Raw genomic sequence first — 23042 nt, forward strand, 5'->3', positions numbered from 1 at the left:
ACTTACACCGTCCCAAACGTGCTTGACTTCGGACCGCACCACACTGCTTTCAGGATCCTGGTTTCCCATCCAGTACTGTCTACTGCGGTAAATCACCCCGCAGCTGCCGCACTCCAGCACGTACCTGAGGGGGCGGGGCCGAAACCACAGGTGTCACGCATCTGTCTGCGGTCAGAGCTTTAACTGTAGGTGAACTTACACACCCAGACCAAGCGTATTTGGCCAGCCCAAACCAGGGGTTATCGGTGGAAGCGGAGGTCTTGGGGATCACGATCACCTCCCTGCCTCCTTCATAGCAGCGCTGCAGACAGCATAACAGCAGTTCTGACAGGCTTCAGAACAGGACCGCACAGAAGGTTCTGAATGTACACAACCCACAGAAACAGTTTTAAAACAGTTTCTGTTGTTTTCAGGAGGCGGTTCATGAATCTGATTTTCAGTTAAGATCCAATCAAAGCTCTCCTGATCTGACCCCGGTAGTTCCTCTCAGTTACTAATTTTTTTTTTCACTAAAGTGATATCTCATATCTCTGTTGACTTCTCACACATACAGATCAGTTTTTTTTCCTTTGAAAGAGGAGTCAAATAAACAGGTTAGATTTTTCCAGAACATCTTCAACCATGGATCAGGTTTGGCCCCTGGACTCACCTTACAGATGAGGACCTTGTTGTTGAACTGGTGTGCGTAGTGACAGAGTCCATCAGCCATGTGGGGGACCCGGTCCCTCAGGTGGTTCATGCCGTTCTTACAGCGAGTGCTGCAGGTCCAAACACAGCAGTCAGATCTTTCAGTCTGAGGCTACGTTTACACCAGCCTCAGGAACATGTGTTCCAGCAAACACTTTCAATGAAAAGTGTATGTAAACACCTACATATGGGCGTTTCTGGGTTTTGAGTTCAAACCTCTCATTTTCACGCATCGCTACCCAAGTTTATACAACTGTTTTCAGGTTGTACATACAAAGCATGCATTGAAAGTTTGACCAATCAGGGACTCAGATTTGGTCGTTATGTATGGGTAGTGTCCATTTCGAAACATGGATGTACCAGTCATTTAAAAATTGATCATGGAGGATAAATTCATATTGCGGTTTCTGCCCGGCCGATACATAGGACATAAAGTCTTTCATATATTGGAGTAGAGCTGTGAAAGAAAAGCAAGATTTTCCCTGGTTCGACATCCATTTGTAGGAACATATGGTAATATCTTGTAGCAACAGTCCATGACCTAAACGCACGTTATTGAACGCGTCACATCCCTGGTATGAATGTAGCTTGCGATCACAATTTTCGCTCCAACTACATTCTCTGTGAGGCTTTCATGGTGAGTTGAACGCCTGGCCTCTAGCTTAAAAAAACAGCTGATTCTGAGCTTGTTTTCCAGCTGGATCTGAGGTCGGAAGATCTGCAGAGGTTTCAGGAGGAAAATATAATACGTTGGTCTCCAGTAACACAAAACACACTGATCTAACAGGAAATGCTTTTGATTGTTCTGACAAACCACTCTCTTTATTTTAAGGTCTAAAACCTGTTTGGGGGCGTGGCTTCATCTTACCTGCAGCTAAGGCAGAGAGATGAGCAGGTGAAGTACTCGTCTGGGAAGAAGGAGTAGAGGGTCATCTTTTCATCGGAGAGCTCTCCACAGAATCGTTCACTCAGAGCCTGGGGAGCATCAAGGTGGAGACTCAATCAGAGAGAAGGAACAGCACAGGAAGTAAGACTGCTCCACCTGCGTCTTACCTCCAAAGCCTGAAACACGATGGCCGGCTGGCGTGGGGACCGCGTGTGGCTGTTTTCCGCTTGATGCCTCACAGCCTCCAGCAGCCCACTGTAGTCTGTGGGGGGGGTGATGGTCTGAGTGCCGACATACTGCACGGAGCTGAAGGCCTCCGTCCCCAGACCCAGCTCATGGAAGCGCTTCTGCAGCAGCGTGTCGGCGTAGCCCACCACCTTGGAGTCTGAGAAAAAAAACGGATCAGAGCCACTGTGAGGTCAAACGCCAACCTACTGGCTTCCTACCATCACCCAGCAGCTGAGTGTGCGTGGTCTCCTGGAACACGATGACGGCAGGTCCAAGAGAAGACAGCGGCACATCCAGACCACAGCGGGAGGACAGCGCCCTCAGCTCAGGGGTGAAGTGCTTCAGGTAGGCCCCCGATGCACTGCTCAGGAACTGGAACATGTCGTTGTGGAGGCGCTCTGCGCGCGTGCGATACACAACTATGTCCGACACGGCTAAGACCTGCAGCAGACGGAAGACTGGATCAGAACTGATCAGGAATACATGGCGAGATTGACTGCATTTGAACAGCTGAGAATGCTGCAAAACGCCTGGAGGGGGCGGAGCCTGAAACCACAAACTGTTTCAAATAAAGAGTAGAAAGACAAAAACATTTAAAACTTTTTTAACATAAAAATACTCATTTGGGGGGTGTTTTCATGAGCAATTAACAGTATAACACACTTAAAAGCTAATAAAAGTTGATTTTGCAAGATTTTAGACCTTTAATGGACACCTTGTCAGGCGCTTGCCCTTACATAACCTTTAGAAGGGAAATATTCTTAAAGTTATTTCTACCAAAGAGTCACTAGAATTTGAACAGAGAGAAATCTTTGTGAGTCTGATGGGTTTCTAACTGTAGGAACCGCCTAAATCACCTTCAGCAAGAGCCGCATCCTCTGGTTCTGATTGGCCGCTGCCCCCAGCAGTCCCTCCGTATCCAGGGCAATCAACCTGAGGTGGGGGTCATAGGCGGCCCACACCCCCACCGTGCAGGAGCTGGGGGACTTGGAGGTGTAGAACACCGTCCTGCCGCCAAACAGGATGTGGTTGAGCGTGTGGGATTTGCCATCGCCCGTGTTGCCAAAGATGGAGAGGACCTTGACGCCAGCAACATCTGAACAACTCAGTCTTTCCACAAACTCAGCTTCGCCTCTGACCTGGCGGAGGAAGAAAAGACATGATGACTGATGATGGAGGACACATACAAAGAAAATTGAGCTCCAAATTGCATTTCTGAGTATTTCTTTATTCATTTCGTTGTGAATAAAGTGTAGACAAAAAAAATGCCATAGGAAAAGTTTGTAAATGTGACATACAAGCTATTTCAGCAAATCAGAAACTCCCTGTTCCGCTCCATTCTGATGCATCCGCTTACAGACAACTAAATCATGTAAGTCTTTGCTTCCCTCATCTGAGCTGGTATCTGGCTCAAACCGGCACGGCTGGATAGCTCCAGTATTGCGTGCCGTTTTTGTTGCACCGGTAATGCTAGGTTGAGGTTGTGGTTGTGAGGGGCTGTAAGCTAGCAGAAGGGGGTGTTAACAAAGGGATTATGGGAAATAGGGGCAGGCTTACGATGTGCCAATAGTTCTGCTCACAACTCAGATGAATTTTTAATAAACTCCTGCCGTTCCGCAGAAAGAATAGAGAATTATACTTTTTTTGCCTATAACTGGCATAATCAAAATTAAAAGACGAGTGGGAGCAAGTAAATACATTAAAAGATGATCAGAACAGGACTTTAACTAAAACCTAAGAAAAAACTTTCACAGCTGCTGCTGCTGCAAAAATAAAAAAAAAATAAATAAATAAAAAAATCACATGAATTTGCCAAGATAATTTTTTTTCAAAAATCAATTTCGTGTGGAACTTGTTTTATTTTTTGATAGGACTAAATTGACATTTTGTTTTACTTGGTGTTGATTTAATTTAGTGTCAAACTTTACTTTTAATTTAGCTTTAGCTCAGTCATTTGTATTTAGTATCATTTGTTGGATCAATAAAGTGTTACTTCATTTTGAATTTGGCGTTAAATTATAAATAAATAATAGAATGTCGAAAAATATCCACTTAATTGAACTCCATCCAGACCAAACATAACAGCGCATGCGCAAACTTGGGGTCGAAGTCCGATTATCAAAGGGAAGCTACTACAAAACAACGTTATTGCGCCTCCTTGCGGCTCAGCCAGGCGGCATGACTCACCGGGGATTTTCCTACTGGAAGCCCTGGACCCCCTCCTCTATTGTCAGTTTTAATTCGTCCATATATCCGGACTTTGACCAGTTTTAACATATTTGTGACACAAGGAGGCCTCTCAACAAAGTTCCGTCGTTAGCTTAGCAGCTAACTGATGACGGCTAACATTACCTGCAGGTTTTCCTGTTCATCTACCAGCAGGAAACTCCGCGCGCCCCCGGGACGCTCTTCCGGCTTCATAGAAATTCTCTCCGTCTCCTTCATCAGGACTTCAGACATCGCTGCTCAGATGTTTATGCCATAATCTGGACGGGGGGAGAAGAAACGAAACTTCAACATGACTTGGAATCACAACAACAGAGCGTGCGTACGGAGGCGGGGCCAAGCAGAACGTAATCTCTGACGTTATCCCCACATTTTGTTCGGTGCTTTAGCACCACCCTGTGGCCAAAGTATAAAAGACAGCTTTGCCATTCATGAAATCACTGATCAGGGGGCATGATTTCAGCGCTGAAGCACATTTGGGAATTATTTTGTGTTCTGGATATCTTTGTTTCTATAGAAGTTGTTTTGTTTAAATACATTTAACTCATTAGTTGTCCTCAACAGCATTTCTTTTGTTTGTAAACCTTCCTCACCGATAACACAAAAGCTGTCAGGGAGCGTTTGGTTCGAGTAGTACAGCTTCTTCAAGCTGCTTGCTAATGTTCATTAAATATTTGTTAGCACAGATCTATAAATATCACATGTCACTTGATTCAGAGTGGTGGCTCCACTACTGTGGCTCCCCTGCCAAACTGTAAAAACACAAATCCAGGCCTCCTTGCTCCTCCTTCCCCTCCTCCTCATGCCTCCCCTCCGTCCATCCCTGCAGCAGACGACAGGAACAGCAGGATTTGGACAGGTTCCCACTTCTCAGGCGAAGGGGCAACGACAGACAAATGTCTGAAAGAATCAATTACATGCCCACTCTCAATCTATTAATGAATAATTAAAGGTGCTCAGAGCTTTGTGAGGCACGGCTCTGTTCAACCTGAAAGTTATCATGCACACTTGCTTTATGATCTGCGGGAACATCCTCAGAGTGTCTCAGGTTGGGATGTTTGATCTGTGCACAAAATGACCCATTTGTAGTTTTCTTTGGGTCTATTTTTATTAGAGATTCCTGATGATTAATCCCAACCTGTGTCTTCACCTGTGAGGCTGATCTCCATCCTGAAGCTCCACCTTAACTGGACTTTTTTTCTCTATACATTAGGATGGGGAGGGCTCCGCTTACCTTACAAGTCCGAGGCGGGTCGCTGATCTACTGGAACCCCCTACCCCCGCCGGTATTTGTAGTCCTGGTCCGTTGTCTGCCCTCAGCGCCGCCGTGCGCCAAAACTACAGCTCCCGTAAGCAGCCACGGCGCGCTCCCGCCTCCCATTGGCTGCGCGCAGAAGCCGCAGCCCCAGAGAATGAATGAAATTGAAATGCTACATTACATGTAGAAAACCACCGGCTCTGCGGTGTTGCATTCTATCACACTATATCAAAATGGCCACAGCGGTGCAGAACCCCCTCAAATCGTGAGTACCGTTCCTTTTCCGCTCCCGACATCCGAGCATGCTGTCAGCGTCATCTCCTCACATTCTGATCCCGCTCCACACGCGCGGTGTAAACGGCGGAGACCGAGATTAGGTCGCCAATGAAAAGTTAGCCTATTTTGTGGGTTTTTGTGTCGTTGTTCTTTTTTTTTTCCTTTTGGTCACTGAGGATGCGCTGCGGTTCCTCTCATCCCATCCGCGAGCCAGCATCAGCAGCAGCGCGCGCGCGTATATGGAGGAATGCTGGGGGGAGCTGTGGTTGACCCGGCATGTCCCTTGCCGGTGTATGAACCCAAAAGCTCGATCAGAAGCAGGCTGTGGAATGGCCCGGGCTAATATGGCCCACCAGAACCTGTTAGCGCGCGCCTTTAGAGCGGCTTTCCGGCTGCAGCCGAACTACTGGACCTGTGGGAGATGGAGAGGCGGAGGTAAATACACTGCGTCTCCCACGCTGACTTCCATCTGAATGGGATGCCGGCGCTTTGTAGCTACCCCAGAGTGAGATGTTTATCTAAAGCGGCCCGTTCCCCTTGAACTTTAACACTCCGTTTTACGCACGTCTTAATTCGGATTTGGAACCTTTCTTTCTTCCTTTTTTTACTGGAGGAATGCAGCGGCGCGCGCTGATGCTCCCGGCCACGGACAAGAGGTGTCCGCCGCGCGGCTGTCAGCGGGTGCTGGCACTAATCTCGCCAGCGTAGGCGCAGACACCAACCCGCCGGCACCGCGGCGCTCCAACTGTACCAGTTTGAAACAAAGAAAAGTCTGGAGACCTGCGCGCCTCGACATTTCGCACGTTAACGAACAGGTCGCAGTGTGAGGGATCCGCTAATTGGGAAGCTGCTCTGATTGGCTGTGATGGCATTTCAGTCTTTGTTGGTGAAATCGGAGGTGAATCGTCAGGTGGGCCATTCCCCATCCACGCAGTCGCTTGTTGTTTGAGTGTAAATGTTTATCTTAAAGCGAATAGGTGCAACTCTTCTTCCATTGCATGCCCAAGCTGAGCAAACGGGTGCACCCAGAGGCCTTCAGTGAAACCATGTCGGGATTCATTTGGCTGATTTTGCAAGGAGTCTGCAGCAGAACTGGGAGGCAACAGGAGGAGAAAAAGTCAGCTAGAAGGCAGCCAAGGGCCAGAGGATAATGAACTACATCCCAGTTTTAAAGGCACAGACTGTTCAAACGAGGAATGACAGAAGTGTCTGTTCTCACTGCACAACCTTTAAAAAGCTGAAAGTCTGCATCCGATTTAATGTTATACCATCATCATTCCTCTGGATGACTTGCACCTAACGAGCTCTCATAAACGCTCTTGAAATTAGCATGTCTGCAAACAAACTTGCTATGGAGACTTGTAAATTAGAGCCCCCCACTCTGCAAAATGAGCCAGCAAAGACTTGGTTCAAAGTCAGCCCTAACAGGGGGGGCTGGCTGCGTGCCGGAGGCAGAAACAAAGCCTGTTGTGTCCCGAAATGTCTTTAAAGCTCCTAGAGTCTCGGCAATAAATTACAATTAATTCAGTGTTTGTTAATTCCTATTGATGCCCAGCATCCAGCCAAGCTGTGCGGCCCGCTCATGCTTGGCTGGATGTACAGTGGAGGGTTTCATGTGTGCAGAAGCAAATCAGCAAAACCAGCTTCATCCAGCCGGCCTCTCTCTGCTGGATTAGAGAATCATTTAATCTCTCTTTCTCTCTATCCTTTTTTTTCCTGTGATTTCCTCTCTGTCCTCCCATCACCCCCTCTGCCCAGTCTTCCTCCTCCTTCTTTGCCACTTTCTCAATCCATCACTTGTTTCAGTCCGTCCCTTTGTTCAACCATTTCCTCCTTGCCTTGCCTTTCCCCTCTTCTCTGCCCATTTTCCACAGGACTTCTGCATTTTGAATCAATGGCAGCACGGCTGTTTTTAAATGCAGCGCGAGCAGCAGCGAGAGGAGATTTCCATGCATTTGATCACATTTCCCTTCAATATTTTAGGACTCCTTAAGAGATATTTCTTTTCAATTGAGTGCCATCCACAGAAATGGTGCACATTTGTGGGGTTGCAAACACTTATATTGCTTTAAAGACAATTTCAGCCTCCAACTTTTAAGGGTTTTGTATTTAAATATCGGCGTTAATGTGTCACACAGGAGAATGTTTGAGTCAAAGCTGCAGCGGATGAGGCTTCTCCTTCAGCAGAGAGCTGGTTAGAGGGGGAGATGCAGATCAGTGTGTGCTGTGGTGTTGGAGGCAGTTGTGGCAGGTCCTGTCTAATGATATTTCTGCCCTGCCTGACTGAGCCCAGCTAAATGAGTTCCATGTAATAACCGGCTCTGTGTGCAAACAGCCCCATGTGACGGCTGAAGCCCCGGCCGGGGCATCCATCTCTGCATCTCTGCCCCGCTTCCGCCTCACTCTCTCATTCCCCCACTTGCTTATTTGTGTGGTGTTATCAGTGTTTATCCAGCAACACACAGACACACACTGTTGCACTCATTCATTTTCCTCCCTTCTCTCTGTTTTTTTGGATCTATAGGGGAGTATAGTATATTTTTAAGGGTGATACTTTTTCCAACATCTTTCTCTCATTTAGACCTTCTATGTGTAGAGAGGAAGGCAGGATAGAAACAGACGAAGAAAGGAAGAAGCATAGATAAGTATTTTTAGCTCTATGACCTATTTCTCCAGTGCTACCTAACTGACTGTCAGTCAGCAACAGTGCTAGGGGACCTTACATGAGATCCAGCCAGCAAATCTGGAATCTGCAGTTCTGTTAGATGTGATTTTAAAATCATTCCTTCTTTAACATTCCTTCTTCTTTCGGACGGGTCTGCATCCGGACTTTGCAAACATGCTAAGTAACCGTTAGTGACCTGGTCCCTCTGCAGAGCTTTGGCGATACTCAGACACAGGGAGGTGTGCTAATGGGGACCACAAAACAGACCGTCTCATACACAAAGCCCACCGCACGTGCACTCACACGTGCACAGATTTAGAGGTAGGAAATCCATCGCCATAATAAGAGGCCAAGTGCAGTGGTGATAAATCTCACCTGAAGGAGCTGTTCGGAGGCAGATTGCTGTGGTCTGATGTACTGCCCTCAGTACACTCTGCAGTCAGTGTGGACCAAACACACCCACACACCTAGACCAGGACTGCATGCACACCGACTTACAAATGAGAACAAGTCTGCATGAGTTACAAGTTTGCACATGCAAAGAGAGAAGAGGACCACAGGCATAGCAGACCCATGACTCTCCTGAAAGCACAGGAAACAACACACAACTCCTCATTAAAATCAAATGCAGCAGGTATCACAAAGTGCTGATGGAAATGGCAGGATCTGTACGCCTGCCCACCACACCCCGCAGTTCTGTCACTTCTCTCATCGTGCTTGGATACGGGAACAGAGATGCACACGTGCACGGCTGTAACCACTCGCAGTGACAGTGATGCCAGGAAGCAGACGTTTTCCAGCTGGTGCAGCCACAGACGTCCATTCCTGCACAAACACACAATCCTGCTGCTGTCTGTCCATCTGCACGTCCGTCACTGTCACTACCTGGCCTCCCTGTCGTTTCCCTGACTGACCTATCAGAGACAATGCAAACACACAATCAGACAGGAGGACGACTGAAGGAGTGTCTGCACGACAACTTATGTCCATCAAAATTTCTCCCTTTTTTACTGTGATAGCATCTGTGTGTGTGAGTGTGCATATGTGTTGGTGTTTGTGCATGTGTGTGCATTTGAGTTAGTGCATGTGTTTGTGAATGCATTTGTCTGTGTGAATTTGTGTGAAAGTGTCTGCCCACGTGTGTGTCTTTACGTGTGCAAATGGGTGTGTGAATTTGGGGATGTGTGCATTCATCTAAATGCTTGTCTGTGTGTAGTTGTGTGTGTCTGTATGCACGTGTGTCTGCGTGTAATTGTGTGTAGGGGTGCTCGTGTGTATGCATGCATGCATTTGTATATCTGTGCACATGTATGTAAGATGTGTGTGTGTCTGTGTGTAGTTGTTTGTGTCTATGTGTGTATAGATGTATACCTGTATGTGTGTATGTACTGTATGCACATGTGTGTCTGTCTGCGTAGTTGAGTGTGTATGCATGCAGGTGTGTATTTGTGCAAGTTGGTGTGTGTGTGTGTAACTGTGCATTTGTGGGTATGCATTTGTGTTCCTCTTTGTGTGTACCTGTGAGTGTGTGTTTATGCCTGTGTGCGTGTGTGTGCAGAGATCTCCGTCTGCCTGCATTCAAACTCAGAGAAAATAGAGAAATCATTTGACTGAGACTAGAGCTGTGGAGAAATTGAATTGGGGGGAGGGTGGTGGTGGTAAAGGTGGTATTGCATAGTTTAATCTGTTGAGTTCAGACGTGAAAAGGCCTCTGTGGTGGGGGGAGGGGAGAATGAAAATGGTGGGGCGCCTGGAATCAGCTCCTCGCCGTGCACTCGCACATGCTTTTACAGCTCTGCACGAGTGTGTGTGATTGCAAGATGAACTGCAGCAGGCAGGTGAGCCTGCAGACAGGTTCAAGACCAACCCAAACTCAAACCAGCCGCACAGCTACAGAGTGAAACCTCATCCACACCGTAGAGCTGGTCCCAGTTAAAAAGCTTCATTCACTCCCAGTTCAATCACTTCATGTCACAATAGGAATCCACAAACGTTGAATATTTTTTAGCTCTTTAGATCTAGTTTTCCTGATTCCATCATTTTGATCTGTAGAAACTCCAATGCAGTGGTTTCACCTCTAGGGGGAGCCCTCTGTATCCCTATCATTCAGACAGCAGCTAATTGGAGTGGTTAATTGAAGCAGAGCCACAGAGCCTGCGGGCTGTGTGGGATGTGAGCGAGGCTACAGAGGTGCCTGATGCATCGCTGCAGGAGGGAACCCCCACATGTTCAGATGACCTGCAGTGAGGTTCTGCTCGGGGGGACGCTCCACCACAGCATCTGCTGCCTGTCACTTACATAGGCCTGTTCATTAGAGTGTTCCCAGTTCCTATAGTGTTTTAGGGAGGACCACTCCCTCCTGTTTGCTCAGAGAAGACTGAGGAGGAGACTTTAGGATTCATGCACACACACAAAAATACACACACACACATGCTCCAGGCTGCCTCATTCTCCTTCCACATCTAATCTGGACTTGGCATGTGTGACTGTGTGTGTGCTGTGAGGCTTCGTGTCCATGCTGTCTGCATCCATATGCTCCGTATGCAGCTGTGTTGCTGTGCTGGTATTCTGTAGGGTTTAATTGTGTGTCTGCAACACCATGCCTGCACTGGCACTCACCGGCCACTTTATTAGGTACACCTTGCTAGCACTAGGACTGTGGATCGTTATACTTAGGTGACAATTCAATTCAATTCACGAATCAAGCTCAACAAATCAAGAATCGGTCCATGATTCTTACTTTACATTTGTTGCTATGTGTGTGTCTTTTTACTAAATGAATGGAAATTGAAATTATTTGTATTAAATTACCATCATCTATACCTTTATTTGTCTTCAAAACTGTCCTTATCCATGGTGTCATAGATTCAACAAGGCACTGGAAACATTCCTCAGAAAGTTTGGTCCATTTTGATATTATAGCATCACACAGTTGCTGCAGATTTGTTGGCTGGGCATCCTTGATGCCAATCTCTTGTTCAACCACATCACAGAGGGGATCTACTGTTGAGATTTGGGGACTATGGATGTCATTTGAATTTAAATTCAGTGAACTCATTGTCATATTCAAGAAACCTGTTTGAGATAATTCCAGCTTTAAGTCGAGGCATGTTATCCTGCTGGAAGTAGCCATCAGAAGATGGGTAGATGGTGGTCATAAGGGATGGACATGGTCAGCAACAATATTTAGGTAGGCTGTGACGTAGTAATCATGGTCAATTGGTACTAAGGGCTTAAAGTGTGCCAAGAAAATACCCCCCATATCATTACACCACTACCACCAGTCTAAACTGTTGAATCAAGGCAGGATGGATCCATTCTTCATGTCGTCTGAATGTCTCAGCAGAAATGGAGACTCATCAGACCAGACAGCATTTTTCCAATCTTCTGTTGTCCAGTTTGGATGATCCTGTGGGAATTATAGCCTCAGTTTCCTGTTCTTAGCTGTCAGAAGTGGCACCTGGTGAGGTCTTCTGCCACTTTATTCCATCTGCTTGAAGGTTGAACGTGCTGTGCGTTCAGAGATGCTCTTCTGCAGACCTCGGTTGTAACCAGTGATTATTTGCCCCAATCCGAATTCTTCCCTCCTCCCTTCCCTTTAGCCCATTCCCTTCACTTAGCCCTCCAAATGGAGGGTTAGGAAAAAAAAGTATCTAATATTAGAGACGTGACTTTTGTTTGATGACGTCATCAATAATCGCTGGTCCTCTAGCATTATAGCAGAGTTTCCAGCGCTTGATTATACGTAACAACAGGACTTTGGACCCTCCGTTTGGAGGGTGAAATTTAAAAAATGATAATGCCGGACACGACTTCGACTTCAACTGCCACTTCAAAGTAAGGGGAAGGGCTAAGGGGAGGGGAGTAGGGAAGAATTCAGATTGGGCCTTTGAGTTACTGTTGGAACCGGTCTGGTCATTGTCATCTGAGCTCTGGCCTCAACAAGGCATTACTGACCACAGAACTGCCGTTCACAGGATATTTTCTCTTTTTCTGACTATTCTCTGTAAACTTAAGAGATGGTTTTGAGTGAAAATCCCAGCATCAGCAGTTTCTGAGATACTCAGACCGGCCTATCTGTGACCAACAACTATGCCTCGTTCAAAGTTACTTAAACCACCATTCTCCCTCATTCTGATGCTCGATTTGAACTGCACTAGATCATCTTGACCATGTCTACATGCCTAAATGTATTGAGTTGCTGCCATGTGATTGGCTGATTAGAAATTTAGAATTAGCGAGCAGTTGGACAGGTGTTCCTAATAAAGTGGTCAGTAAGTATATGTCGTGTCTGCATGGACTCTTCTGGAAGTCAGTCCCAGTTTGGTGTCAAAATGGCTCCAGGCCAGTTAACTCCTGAATCTGAACTGAAAAAATGAACTTAGAAGAGCATCAAAGTTAGAGGAGTAAACATGAGTTTTCTAGCTGATGGAGGGATGCGGATGCTGTGGGTGTCGGCCTCATCTCCTTGGTGGTGTGAAGGTGAACAGTTCAACTGTAGTTTTCAACTGCTGTCCGGTCTATTCAGGAACTCAGCCATCATGGGGTAAACTGTACTGATGCTCAATCACGAGTGCGTTAGTTCAGGCTCATCCTTGTCCACTATAAAATTACAGGGTCTAATTTGACCCGTCTCCCATCCATCTCTAAGAGGCCTTTCGTGCTCCTTAAAGCCGTACTCTCTTCACATCTTCAGGAGCATCAGGATGGTTCTGCTGCTCCAGAACAGATTCTGCTGGAGCCACATAAAATATGTAGATTTTCAGCATGGATGTCCCTGTCAGTGATTTTGGGGCTTCCAAAACAAGTCTCTGCATCCAGACTCACAGGTCGCCATGGTAGAACCTAATACCCCCATTAGCCATTTCTTGCCCTGTCGAGCTGCATTTCTGCCCCTTGCTGTGAATGTCACTTTCTCCCCATCTCGGGGTCTCTGCTCTCCCCCCTCAAATGTTTTCTGCCGTGCAGCTTCCTCATCGCTATGTAATGAGATTCTCGGCAACCGCGTTGAGAGGCAGCATTTTCCAGAGCTGTCAACTTATTCTCAAGAAGGGGGGGGGGGTATGCTGGTCAGTCTGAAGGCAGCAGAGAATGAAGAGATGGAGGTGGCTCAGTATAGGGGGGTGAAAGAGGTGGGGAGTGAAGAATTCTGGACCAAGTGGCTTTTCTAATTTGACTGTTTTCATGTTTTTATTGTCATGCTCCAGAATGTTTCTCAAGCAAACCTGATGACCTTCATTCTGCTCACTGTTTAGCTGGTTTGTGGACGAGGACGTCTAACATTTAGGTGTTAGATGTCTCAAAAGTTTCCCTCCAGATTTCCTTCCCAGTGACTGTGTTGCTGAGGTGGGGCTGCTGCGATCAAACTTTACTCCAACAGACTGAGGAACAGGAGAATATCCCAGGGAGAGCAGGACAGGAAACAGACAGCATGGCCTCAAACCTATCGGATATCGGATCACTGAATGAACATGTGTTACGACGCTCACAGACAGAGCCTCAGAAGGTCTTGTAGATGTCACACGTGACGTTGTGGCTGCAGGTTTCAGGAGGTTTGTGTTTGTAGGACCTGATGGCAGAACTGAACCGGTTTCTGCCTAGAAAGAATGTGAGACATTGTCCCTGCACTTGACATGTGAACACCTGCTGAAAGGGGCAGTCAGAGCTGATTGGTCACTGGTCATAACTATGAACGGAATCAAAAGAGGGTTCTTCACTGTGATCGGATTTACCCTTTTACTTTAGGGTGGCTGTGTGTCAAAGTGTCCCAAGGCAAGACATTGAACCCCATATTGCCTCTGGTGGAAGGTTGGCGCCAGTGTTTGCCATCGGAGCCACCACCAGTGTGAATGTGTGAATGGGACTGTGACTGTAAAGCCCTATAAGCCAACAAGAAAGATAGAAAAGCGCTATACAAATATGCAACATTTACTATTTTACTCTAAGGATATGTCCAAATCAGTACTCTCTTCATAGTGCATTCGGCATTTTTCAGAGCAGTCCAAATCTACAATTCCAAAATTGAATGCCCTAGAAATTTCCCAGTCTTTGCGAAAAAAACGGTGTGCATCGATAGTTACTACATTAGCAAATATAGACCACAGTGCATTGCGTTTTAATACATTTTTTTGTAAAAAAGTGTGTTTAAATGTAATTTTTTAGGAAACCTTCAATGTTTTCATCATCAGAACACAGTGGAGTCATAAATAGATGTTCCTATTGATTAGATCTTCACTTTGTGAATTCTGTGACTTGCTGTTTAAAAAAAAAAACGTAGTGACAATGGTGTTCGAATTGCTTTTAAAATTCAGGGCTCTATATAGTCCTTCATTCTATAGTTTTTTAGTAGTTAGAGATTAGGGTGGGAATTTGGACACAGCCTGAGTCTACGGAAAATGTTGTTTGGCTCTGGAGCATGGCAGGACGGCGTGTGGCGGTTTGAACGTTTACCTGGCAGTAAGAAGATCCCGATTCAAAAACGACGTCTGGCTCTGACTGGGATCGTTCATTCCTGTTTTTTTACTCTTTTCTGGTCACCAAACAAGGGCAGTTGTGTTTTTCCAATGATGTCTCCTTCTAAGCCTGGTCGGTTGAGCGTATCGAAATGTGACGGGTTTACATTCCACCACACAAGAATTGTGGATGAAGTCAGGCTGTTCCCCGCCTCCTGTCTCAGCCAATAGAGATATACAGAAGAAGTCAATTTTAATTAACTATTTTTGTCACCACCATTTTGGTATTTGACAAATGTGAACCCAAATCTTGGTCAAACACGTCCAATAAGCTGTTTCAGAGATGAAGATTCAACTATCTGTCAACTGTGAACGAGTGAAACATCAGTCTCTAATATTCTAATGAAGACCAACAGTTTTCATAGTTTTTTCCAGATATTTTCCTCAACCCGTGTTTATACGTGACACCAGATGCTTGGTCTGGATGCCTTTACATCCAGCACTTCTAGCATCACTTTCAGCTTCACAACTGAGAGTTGTTAGCCACAATCTTCCACAGATAAATGTTTTTTGCTGTTACCTGCTTCATACATGAGTCTTTCAGCTAGTTAGTTCTCAGAAAGTTTACCAGTCATCGCCCAACTCCACATTTTCTCCTAGAGACTCTTTTTCAAGCAGATCAAAGAGCTACTGGCTGCAGTTGTACGAAATAAAAAAAGCTGCTTGTAGAGAGTCTTGCAGAATCTGCTTCAAATGGACTGAAATCTCATGGAATAATCTGTTTGTTGACGGATCACAAACTAGCCAGCAGCTTCTCTGTTTTCTGGAAATCCGATGATCAGGAAACCAGAATCATCTCTTCCTCAAGTTACTTATCGTTCTGGCTTGGTATGTAGTGCATTGTTAATGAAGTTGGGCCATGCTTATATGCTGTGGAGACACATGCCAGATTGTTCTGGTGCTCTGAAGGATGCAGAAATATACTGAAGGTAGAATCAATCCTTCCATTAATAGATCATCTTTTCTTTCTTCCATGTCTGCGCAGTAAAACCTAAAATCTGCGGGCGGCTCTGCTCTGCACTTCAGTGTCGACTGTCCGGATAACTGAGTGACCTTGATATCTGCTCTCAGCAGGGAGACACTGAGAGGGGCCTCCATAGAACGTGAGGAGAAGTGAAAAGAGTGAACGAATGCAGAGAAAAGCAGAGCCACTGCCAAGAGTGGTTTTAAATTGAGAAAAAAAATTCAATTCAGGAAAAAAAGTGAAGGAGAGAAAAGCAAGAAGATAAATAAATGGAGGAGAGGAAGGGTGGGGTGAAGGAGTGACTCACCACATCTGTTGATTTTTTTTCATTATTCTTCTTTCCCTGCAGGCAATCTGGAGGTGCAGTCATCAAGAACAGGTAGGTGCAGAACCAGCGAGAAACACAAGAACCTTACACTGAATGTTAATCAAAGTCTCACCTGTGAAGGTGACGATGATGCTGAGCGTGCCCTGTAAGAGCAGCTCACCTGCTGGAACCAGTTACCAGGACTGGGTCTGCATGACTGCACAAAGACAGAAGATGAAACATCTCCTTTAAAGTGATCCCCTCCTTCCTTTTCCTCTTCTTCCCATTGTCCTCTCAGCCTCGGTGAGGAGTTTTATAAGGAAGCCATTGAGCACTGTCGAAGCTACAATGCCCGTCTGTGTGCAGAGCGGTCCATGCGCCTCCCGTTCTTGGACTCCCAGACCGGCGTGGCTCAAAGCAACTGTTATATCTGGATGGAGAAGAACCACCGTGGGCCAGGTGTGTGTCTCTGCCCATGTGTTCGTGCTTTCCAGCTGTTCGTAAACAACAGTAATTCTGTCATTTGTCCTCTTTTTCTGTGGTGGTTTCTATCTTCATCCTCCTCGTCCTCAGGCCTCCTACCCTCCACACCTCCATGTGCGACTTCCCCTTTCTGAGTGCAGAGACTCAGACGGCCCTGTAGCAGCCAAATGCCGCTGGCATGGCAGTAAATGCACTGGAGTCTGCCTCTCTGTGTTTGCCGCTGAAGCAATATTAGTTTGTTTGACATGTGGAGCTACAATCCATCAACTCTAGATGCATCAGAAAGATAAACACTACTGTGTGAAAGGCAATGTCCTACTTAACTCAGAAAAGATGATGAGAAATTAAGACTTTTTTTTATATTATGTTTGTATTTGGACAAATACAAATTAATATTAATTAATTAATATTCTTTTCTGTTATATTCTCGATTTTACCACAATTTTGATTTCTTGTGAGTGAGTCTAAATGTGGTCTTTAGCTCTTTGCTAAAGGATGGACCCTTCTTGGAATCAAAGGATCAGGCCTGGACCTCGGTGCACTCCGACAGCTCATTGATGGCTGGGGACACACAAATGCAAGAAATAGTTGCAAAAATTAACATTATTGTGTGTGGAAACACAATAATTTGTGCAATTGTCTCCCAGTGAAATTGGCCGTTCACTAACAGACATGTGCACTGGACTAATAATCTCTGACGTCACTCAGCGGATTCTGAGGGGCATCGAGCAGCAGAATCAAACCATGTTGTGTTTTTCTGTGTGTCAGGTCACGCTCCAGGTCAGCTCTACACATATCCAGCTCGCTGCTGGCGCAAGAAGAGACGGCTAAACATCTTGGAGGATCCTCGGCTTGTTCCTATAGAGTTTAAGATTGGTGAGTGTTGGGGAAAACGATAAAAACGCAGCATAAAGTCATTGGTTTCTGTTTGTATCACGTGAGTGATGAGAGATGTCAGTGTTGAAGTTAAATTAGAGTCCCATTAGTTTTCACATACTGCACCTAGGTACTGTATGTGAAAGTTATTCTCAGCATTTGACCCATCCTCTAGGAGAGCGGCGAGCTGCAGACACAGCTGCACTTAGGAACCATTTTGTGGATTAACCCAACCCCTAAAAGATAGATGGATAGACAGATGGAAATACTTTAATTATATGAAGGAAAGTATTGGGTCTGCTGATCCCACACACAAGATAAAAGCAAAAAATAATAAAACAATACTTACAGAAACAGTACCGACTAGACAAAAGATAAAAGCTATACATCCGAAAACACTAAATACAGCTTAAAAAGGATAAAAACTGATCTAAAAGAATATAGAAAGGGTTTAATCAACTCCTGCTCCTCTGTCCTGTTTTCCCAAAAGTAGAGTTATGGAGCCTGATTGCTCTCGGCACAAAAGAGAACCTCAGTCTTTCTGAGACAGTTCAGAGACACAAGTTTTGGAGAAGTTCCCCGCGAACACGAGACACTCAGAAATATCATCCAAAAGACCAGAGTTTTAAGCTCTCTGGACTCTTCAGTGACTCGCTGGGCTTCAGTCTGACTACAGAGAAGACAACTTTTTGGTGTCTGGACTTGAGCAGAACTGCTCTGTGTGAGTCAGACCATAAAATGCATCTGACAAGTTTTGGATCAAATTAGAAAACTTGTTTTTGCTCTTTGAGAGAATGAACTTAAGTCATAAAGATGTCTTGATTCCCACTGTATTGTTTCTACTCAAATATAAACATTTTAATATTTCAAAGACCTCCATTTGTGCTGAACCTTTCCCATGTCTTAATTTGGCCTCAGACTTGTTTGCTGCTCAGAACAGTGTGTATGTTGGTATTCGTGCATGCTGGAGCCAATAAACACAGCCATCAACCCATCATGAAATGTGCACCAAACTTCTTTCTGAGCTTGATACTGTTTGGCCTTAGCTTTGGTGAGTTTACTGAGTTCAGAGGAAACTCAGCCTCAGGATGCAGAAGCTGCCGTTCTTGATACTCCCTGTTTCCTCAGAGTCCATGAGCTGTCCATAACAATGAGATCTTTGCTGTTTGTCTTCAGACTATGAAGCCTCTTTAAAGAAGGAGGGTGGGATCCCAGATGGTCCTGTTTTGGAGTCACTGCTTGCAGGGGAAACCCTGGACAAGAAGGTAGAAACCAAGGAGGAAGAGCCGATGAGTGAATGTCAGGTGAGGCCTCTCTTCTCTACCTTCACGTTTGTTTTTTACATTGTTGTTTTGTGTTTTCAGGAACTGGAACTGGCCATCCAACTTTCTTTTGTTTTGATCCGCCTTTGCAACTGTTGGCCAATGAGTGAAGAGATCTGTTTTCACGTGGTTTTGGTCCAAAACAAAAATCTCTTTTAGATCTGAATACAGACCAAATGCAACATTTAGGACTCGATGCGAAACAAGTGGGCTCGGACTGGAACAAAGGATTTTGGTGGAACGTTGGTCCCAATGTTCGGCAAGGGGGGTCGCCACCAGCGTGTGAATGTGTGTGTGAGGGTGTGCGTGAATAGGTCAATGGGTTTGTGACTGTAAAGCGCTTTGGGCCTTTCAGGAAGACACAAAAGCACTATACAAGTATACGCCATTTACCATTCATTTCATTTTTAGTGGTAGAGGTCGATTTTAATTTGATTCGATAATCAAAGTGCCCCTGTCAAATTGATCTGGTAGATAAATTAATTAATCAATTAATCGATTAATTGATTAATAAACAGAGAAGCCATTATGTTTTCAAGTAAGCCTAAACGCACATGACCTACATTGTTCTTAATTGTTGTCCAAATTGGTTTTTGCCAGCCCTACCAGAAAAGAAAGTCCGTTTTTTGTTTCCCCAACATACAAGTTCATACCCATCTTCTATTGAGTTGACTTGCAGCATAATTAAAAACTTTAATTTCATTACTACTGCAGTTATTATTATTATTATTGCTATTTGTTTATGCATCCCAAGTCAGTGTAATATGTAATCATTGTAATGTTGATCATGAACATCACACAAGTTTTCCTCATGTTGTTCAGCCCTAAAATGATCAAACCAAACCATCAGTCTGTCTGTCTCCGTCTCACAGAAGCTGCTGGTTGGGGATTTCCCTCATGAGCTGGAGGTGGACGAGATGGAAGAAGATGTTCCAAAGCGCAAGAATCGTACCAAAGGACGGGTACGCCAGCAACAGCACTTTAATTTGACTTTTTTGTTTTACTAGAACCTTAATGGCCTTTTTTAAAACCAGAGAGCCTGTTCACACGTTTAATCTGTGAAATCCCATCAAAGATCAAGCAGGAAGTAAAAACCTTTCTGTTTGCGCGTCTCAGAGCGACACAGTTGTGCGTTTTGAAGCCAGCGTGAACTGTGGTCACAATCAGACAGCATCTGGCAAAGCAACACTTGTTAAACTGAACACAAACACTCATGGAGATTAAACTATGTGCTCGTGAACTTTTGGTTTTTTAATTCTTTTAGTGAGATTTTTGATTAGAGAACCCCCCCACACACACATGCGCATCCTATGGGAGGATAATCAAGTGTTAACAATGTATTCTGAAAATCCTCCTACACACAACACAGGAAACACACACAGACACACACACCAGCTCAGACACCAGGGTCGCTAATTGGAACTGTTGCTCCCCTGCTAGGTGTCATCAGCCCCCTCCTGCTGGAAGTGGAGCTTTACACTGAGAGCAGATGATTAGAATGCAAACGTGCATGCTGTTCGTTTGTGTGTGTGTGCGTGCATGAAGACACGTGAAAACAAAAGCGAGGTCTGTTCTGTTATGTTCATTTTCTTCAGAGAGCGTGTGAAAGACTCAGAGACAACTGTTCAAACTTTATGTATCTGCACGTGTCTGTGTGTGTACGCATGTGTGTTTTCTGCAGGCCTACGGTGTTGGCGGTATGAGGAAGAGACAGGAACCGCCCGCCATTGAAGACAGAGACAAGCCTTACGTCTGTGACAGTGAGCCTGGTTCTTGAACCTTCACAGTTTCTGGTTCTAGCGGTTCTTTTGGACCTCACGCGATCCCCGCTCTCTGTGTGTTCCAGTCTGTGGAAAGCGATATAAGAACCGCCCTGGGCTGAGCTACCACTACACACACACACACCTGGCAGACGAGGAGGGCGAGGAAGACTCGGAACGACACACGCTGCCCTTCCAGCGCAAGAACAACCACAAACGTGAGTCTGCGTTTGTCAAACGCCTGTCGTTTGAGTCCCATCTACAGTCTGATTTTCTCAAAAGAGTTTTGTCCTTTGAAAACAGTTTTTGTGTCCACAAGACAGAACTAACACCAGCTTTGGAATTTAAACCTCCCCTCTCTGTAAACCTGATGTATTTAGGATGACTGGAGCTCCAGAAGAGTGGCGCGTTCCTCTGATTGAATGGAAGTTCAGTTCTTTGATGTTCTTGAAGTTGTCCTCCAAGCATCCGTCAGAGGATGTGGATGTGTGACAGGAATGCAGTTGATGCTGGACTTATAAAAGCTCCTTCTTCTCACATTTAGCTTTTCTGTTTGCTGCAGCTGTTGCTTCTTGTTCTGGGTATCTAGATCCACAGCTTCGGCAGGTCACCTTTATGTGTCTCCTGCCACAGTTTAGTTTGTCAAGTTAGAATTATATTTTCTACAAGTTTTATTTCAGCTCAGAAAGTGACTTATATTTCTGCCTCCAATTTCCTGATCTCTCTTACAAAGACAGGAAGTTCTCCTGCATCAGAGCAGCTTCTATCTATCTGAAGGTTTTTCTGGGATCTTCAGTCCAGCATGTTCTCCTGCTCCTGGTCATCTGAAGGGGGGTCACATGATTGCTATTTCCTCTGACAGTCATCCATACTTTATTGGCTGTAGTTGAGTCACATGGCCACCTCCTACATCCTGATATTCCGGTTTTGTACCTGGTGTTAGGGGAATCACTTTTCTCAAAGAGATCAGAACCGGGTAGGAGCTTCATGAATCTCTAGGCTCTATGAAATAACAGGGTCCCTATGGAATAACGAGGGTGTGAAAACAATTCTGCTGATATAAACAAATTTCTCCAGTTATCAGACTTCCCCAAAAAACTGTGTCCAGGTTTCACTGCTACTCTTAGTCAAAGTAAAGTAATTTGGAAGTTCAAACCTAATTAAACATGTTACTTTTTTTTTTTTTACAAATTCCTTAAATTTCAGGAAAAATGTGAATAAAACACAAAAATCTTGTTCAGTATGTAACCTTTGTGATATTCATTTGTCATTCTCCTGCTACGTCTTCACATTGAGACTTTGTCGATAGAGCTTTGAAACCTCTGGCTTCTCAGAAATGTTAAACTGAACCAGATAATGTTTTTTTTATCTCTGAACTGATACCACTTTTTACATCATGTTCTTATTTATTTATGATTTAATAAATGTCACATATAGTACCAAATTTAGGATTTTATTCACATCGGTGAAGTTGAGCTATTGCTCCTACTGCTGCTAAATGCTTCCTTTTCTTTCCACATGTTAGAAGTTATGGTTTCATTTGCCGGAAATTATTAAAATAAAAAATTCTCATGAAGTTAAATGGAGATGTTCTGAGTCTGATTGAGGCCACACAGAGTTTAAACCTTTAGATTTTATGTAAAATAGGAAAAGAAGGAAATTATGATTTTTTTTTAACATTTAATAAAAATACTGGTAACACTTTAGATGAGGTGCTGCAAACACTCAATATAATGTTGACAAAGATAATTAATACATTTGTTAAGCTTGTAAGCGTTCTATTAGTATGGTTTGGAGACAATAGTTTCACTTTGGATATTAATGAATCTTACTAAGTATGTTAATAAACTTTATTCGGCTTATTGTGGTAATAAATGTCTTACTAACACCTTATAAACACATTAATAATGTTAATGTGTTATAAAGCTTGTTAAGGAATTTTATCATAAAGCGTTACCAAAATATTTTAAAAAAGGAGCAACAAAATCAACAAAAATACACAAACATAACACAGCACTAAATATATTACAGAAAAAAGGGGAACATATAGAATGATTATATAATGACATAATAAATAATAAAAATGTTATAATAATGTCTTAATACTAAAATAAATTCAACATGTAGTATAGTTTTATGGTTATGACCCTATAAAAATAATAATGATCATGAAAATATAATCATCAATGATAATAAACATAACAATGAAAACAATTACAAATCAAATAATAAAAAAAACCCTGTATGGATTATATAGGTGACCCACACAAAATATCAAGTTTATAGACCGCTCAGTAAACCCGTAGAGAAAAAATGTTCATGCGCATTTTTCTATGGGCATACGTGTTGTATAAGTTTTCAGAAACACTTATACAACTTGTAAGTAGGGGTGAAGTAGGTGAGACATGCATATTGTACAGATTTTTCATTTTTTCAACCTCCCAAATTCTGTGGACTATAAAAAAGTCTGTTTGTGCGGTTCAGGTTCTAAGTGTGCTCTCCTGGCTGTTAGAAATGAGGAAATTAGACAATCAGTTTAGTCAGTGTGAACATCTTATGGCCGCCCTACGGCCACTTATGTATTACATGCCC

General features: G+C 44.3%; 2 protein-coding genes across 4 annotated transcripts in view; one reads left to right on the forward strand and one right to left on the reverse strand.

Moving 5' to 3' along the window:
- Positions 1 to 4927, reverse strand: part of si:ch211-11n16.2 (zinc finger FYVE domain-containing protein 1) — a 10520-nt gene extending 5593 nt beyond the window's left edge. The window contains exons 1-8 of the mRNA XM_024276934.2: positions 4154 to 4927; positions 2659 to 2940; positions 2020 to 2242; positions 1741 to 1958; positions 1556 to 1662; positions 650 to 758; positions 204 to 301; positions 7 to 124 (exon numbers count right to left, since the gene is read on the reverse strand). Coding sequence (XP_024132702.1) covers positions 7 to 124; positions 204 to 301; positions 650 to 758; positions 1556 to 1662; positions 1741 to 1958; positions 2020 to 2242; positions 2659 to 2940; positions 4154 to 4261 — 1263 coding nt within the window. The 5' untranslated portion in view covers positions 4262 to 4927. The remainder of the gene's footprint in view (positions 1 to 6; positions 125 to 203; positions 302 to 649; positions 759 to 1555; positions 1663 to 1740; positions 1959 to 2019; positions 2243 to 2658; positions 2941 to 4153) is intronic.
- Positions 4928 to 5241: 314 nt separating this feature from the next.
- The window catches only part of dpf1 (D4, zinc and double PHD fingers family 1), a 41103-nt gene continuing 23302 nt past the window's right edge, over positions 5242 to 23042 (forward strand). For 2 of the 3 annotated variants that reach the window (XR_002919771.2, XM_024276935.2), the window contains exons 1-8: positions 5243 to 5550; positions 16052 to 16081; positions 16308 to 16468; positions 17261 to 17368; positions 18545 to 18672; positions 19563 to 19652; positions 20372 to 20450; positions 20537 to 20668. Coding sequence is in view for 2 of the 3 variants with exons in the window: in XM_024276935.2 (XP_024132703.1) it covers positions 5444 to 5550; positions 16052 to 16081; positions 16308 to 16468; positions 17261 to 17368; positions 18545 to 18672; positions 19563 to 19652; positions 20372 to 20450; positions 20537 to 20668 (835 nt within the window). In the remaining variant the exon portion in view is untranslated. Of the gene's footprint in view, positions 5997 to 16051; positions 16082 to 16307; positions 16469 to 17260; positions 17369 to 18544; positions 18673 to 19562; positions 19653 to 20371; positions 20451 to 20536; positions 20669 to 23042 lie in introns of all 3 variants that reach the window. The other variant, XM_024276936.2, reaches the window with a different exon arrangement.

The sequence above is a fragment of the Oryzias melastigma genome, linkage group LG13 (assembly GCF_002922805.2).
Source record: "Oryzias melastigma strain HK-1 linkage group LG13, ASM292280v2, whole genome shotgun sequence".
Classification (NCBI taxonomy): domain Eukaryota; kingdom Metazoa; phylum Chordata; class Actinopteri; order Beloniformes; family Adrianichthyidae; genus Oryzias; species Oryzias melastigma.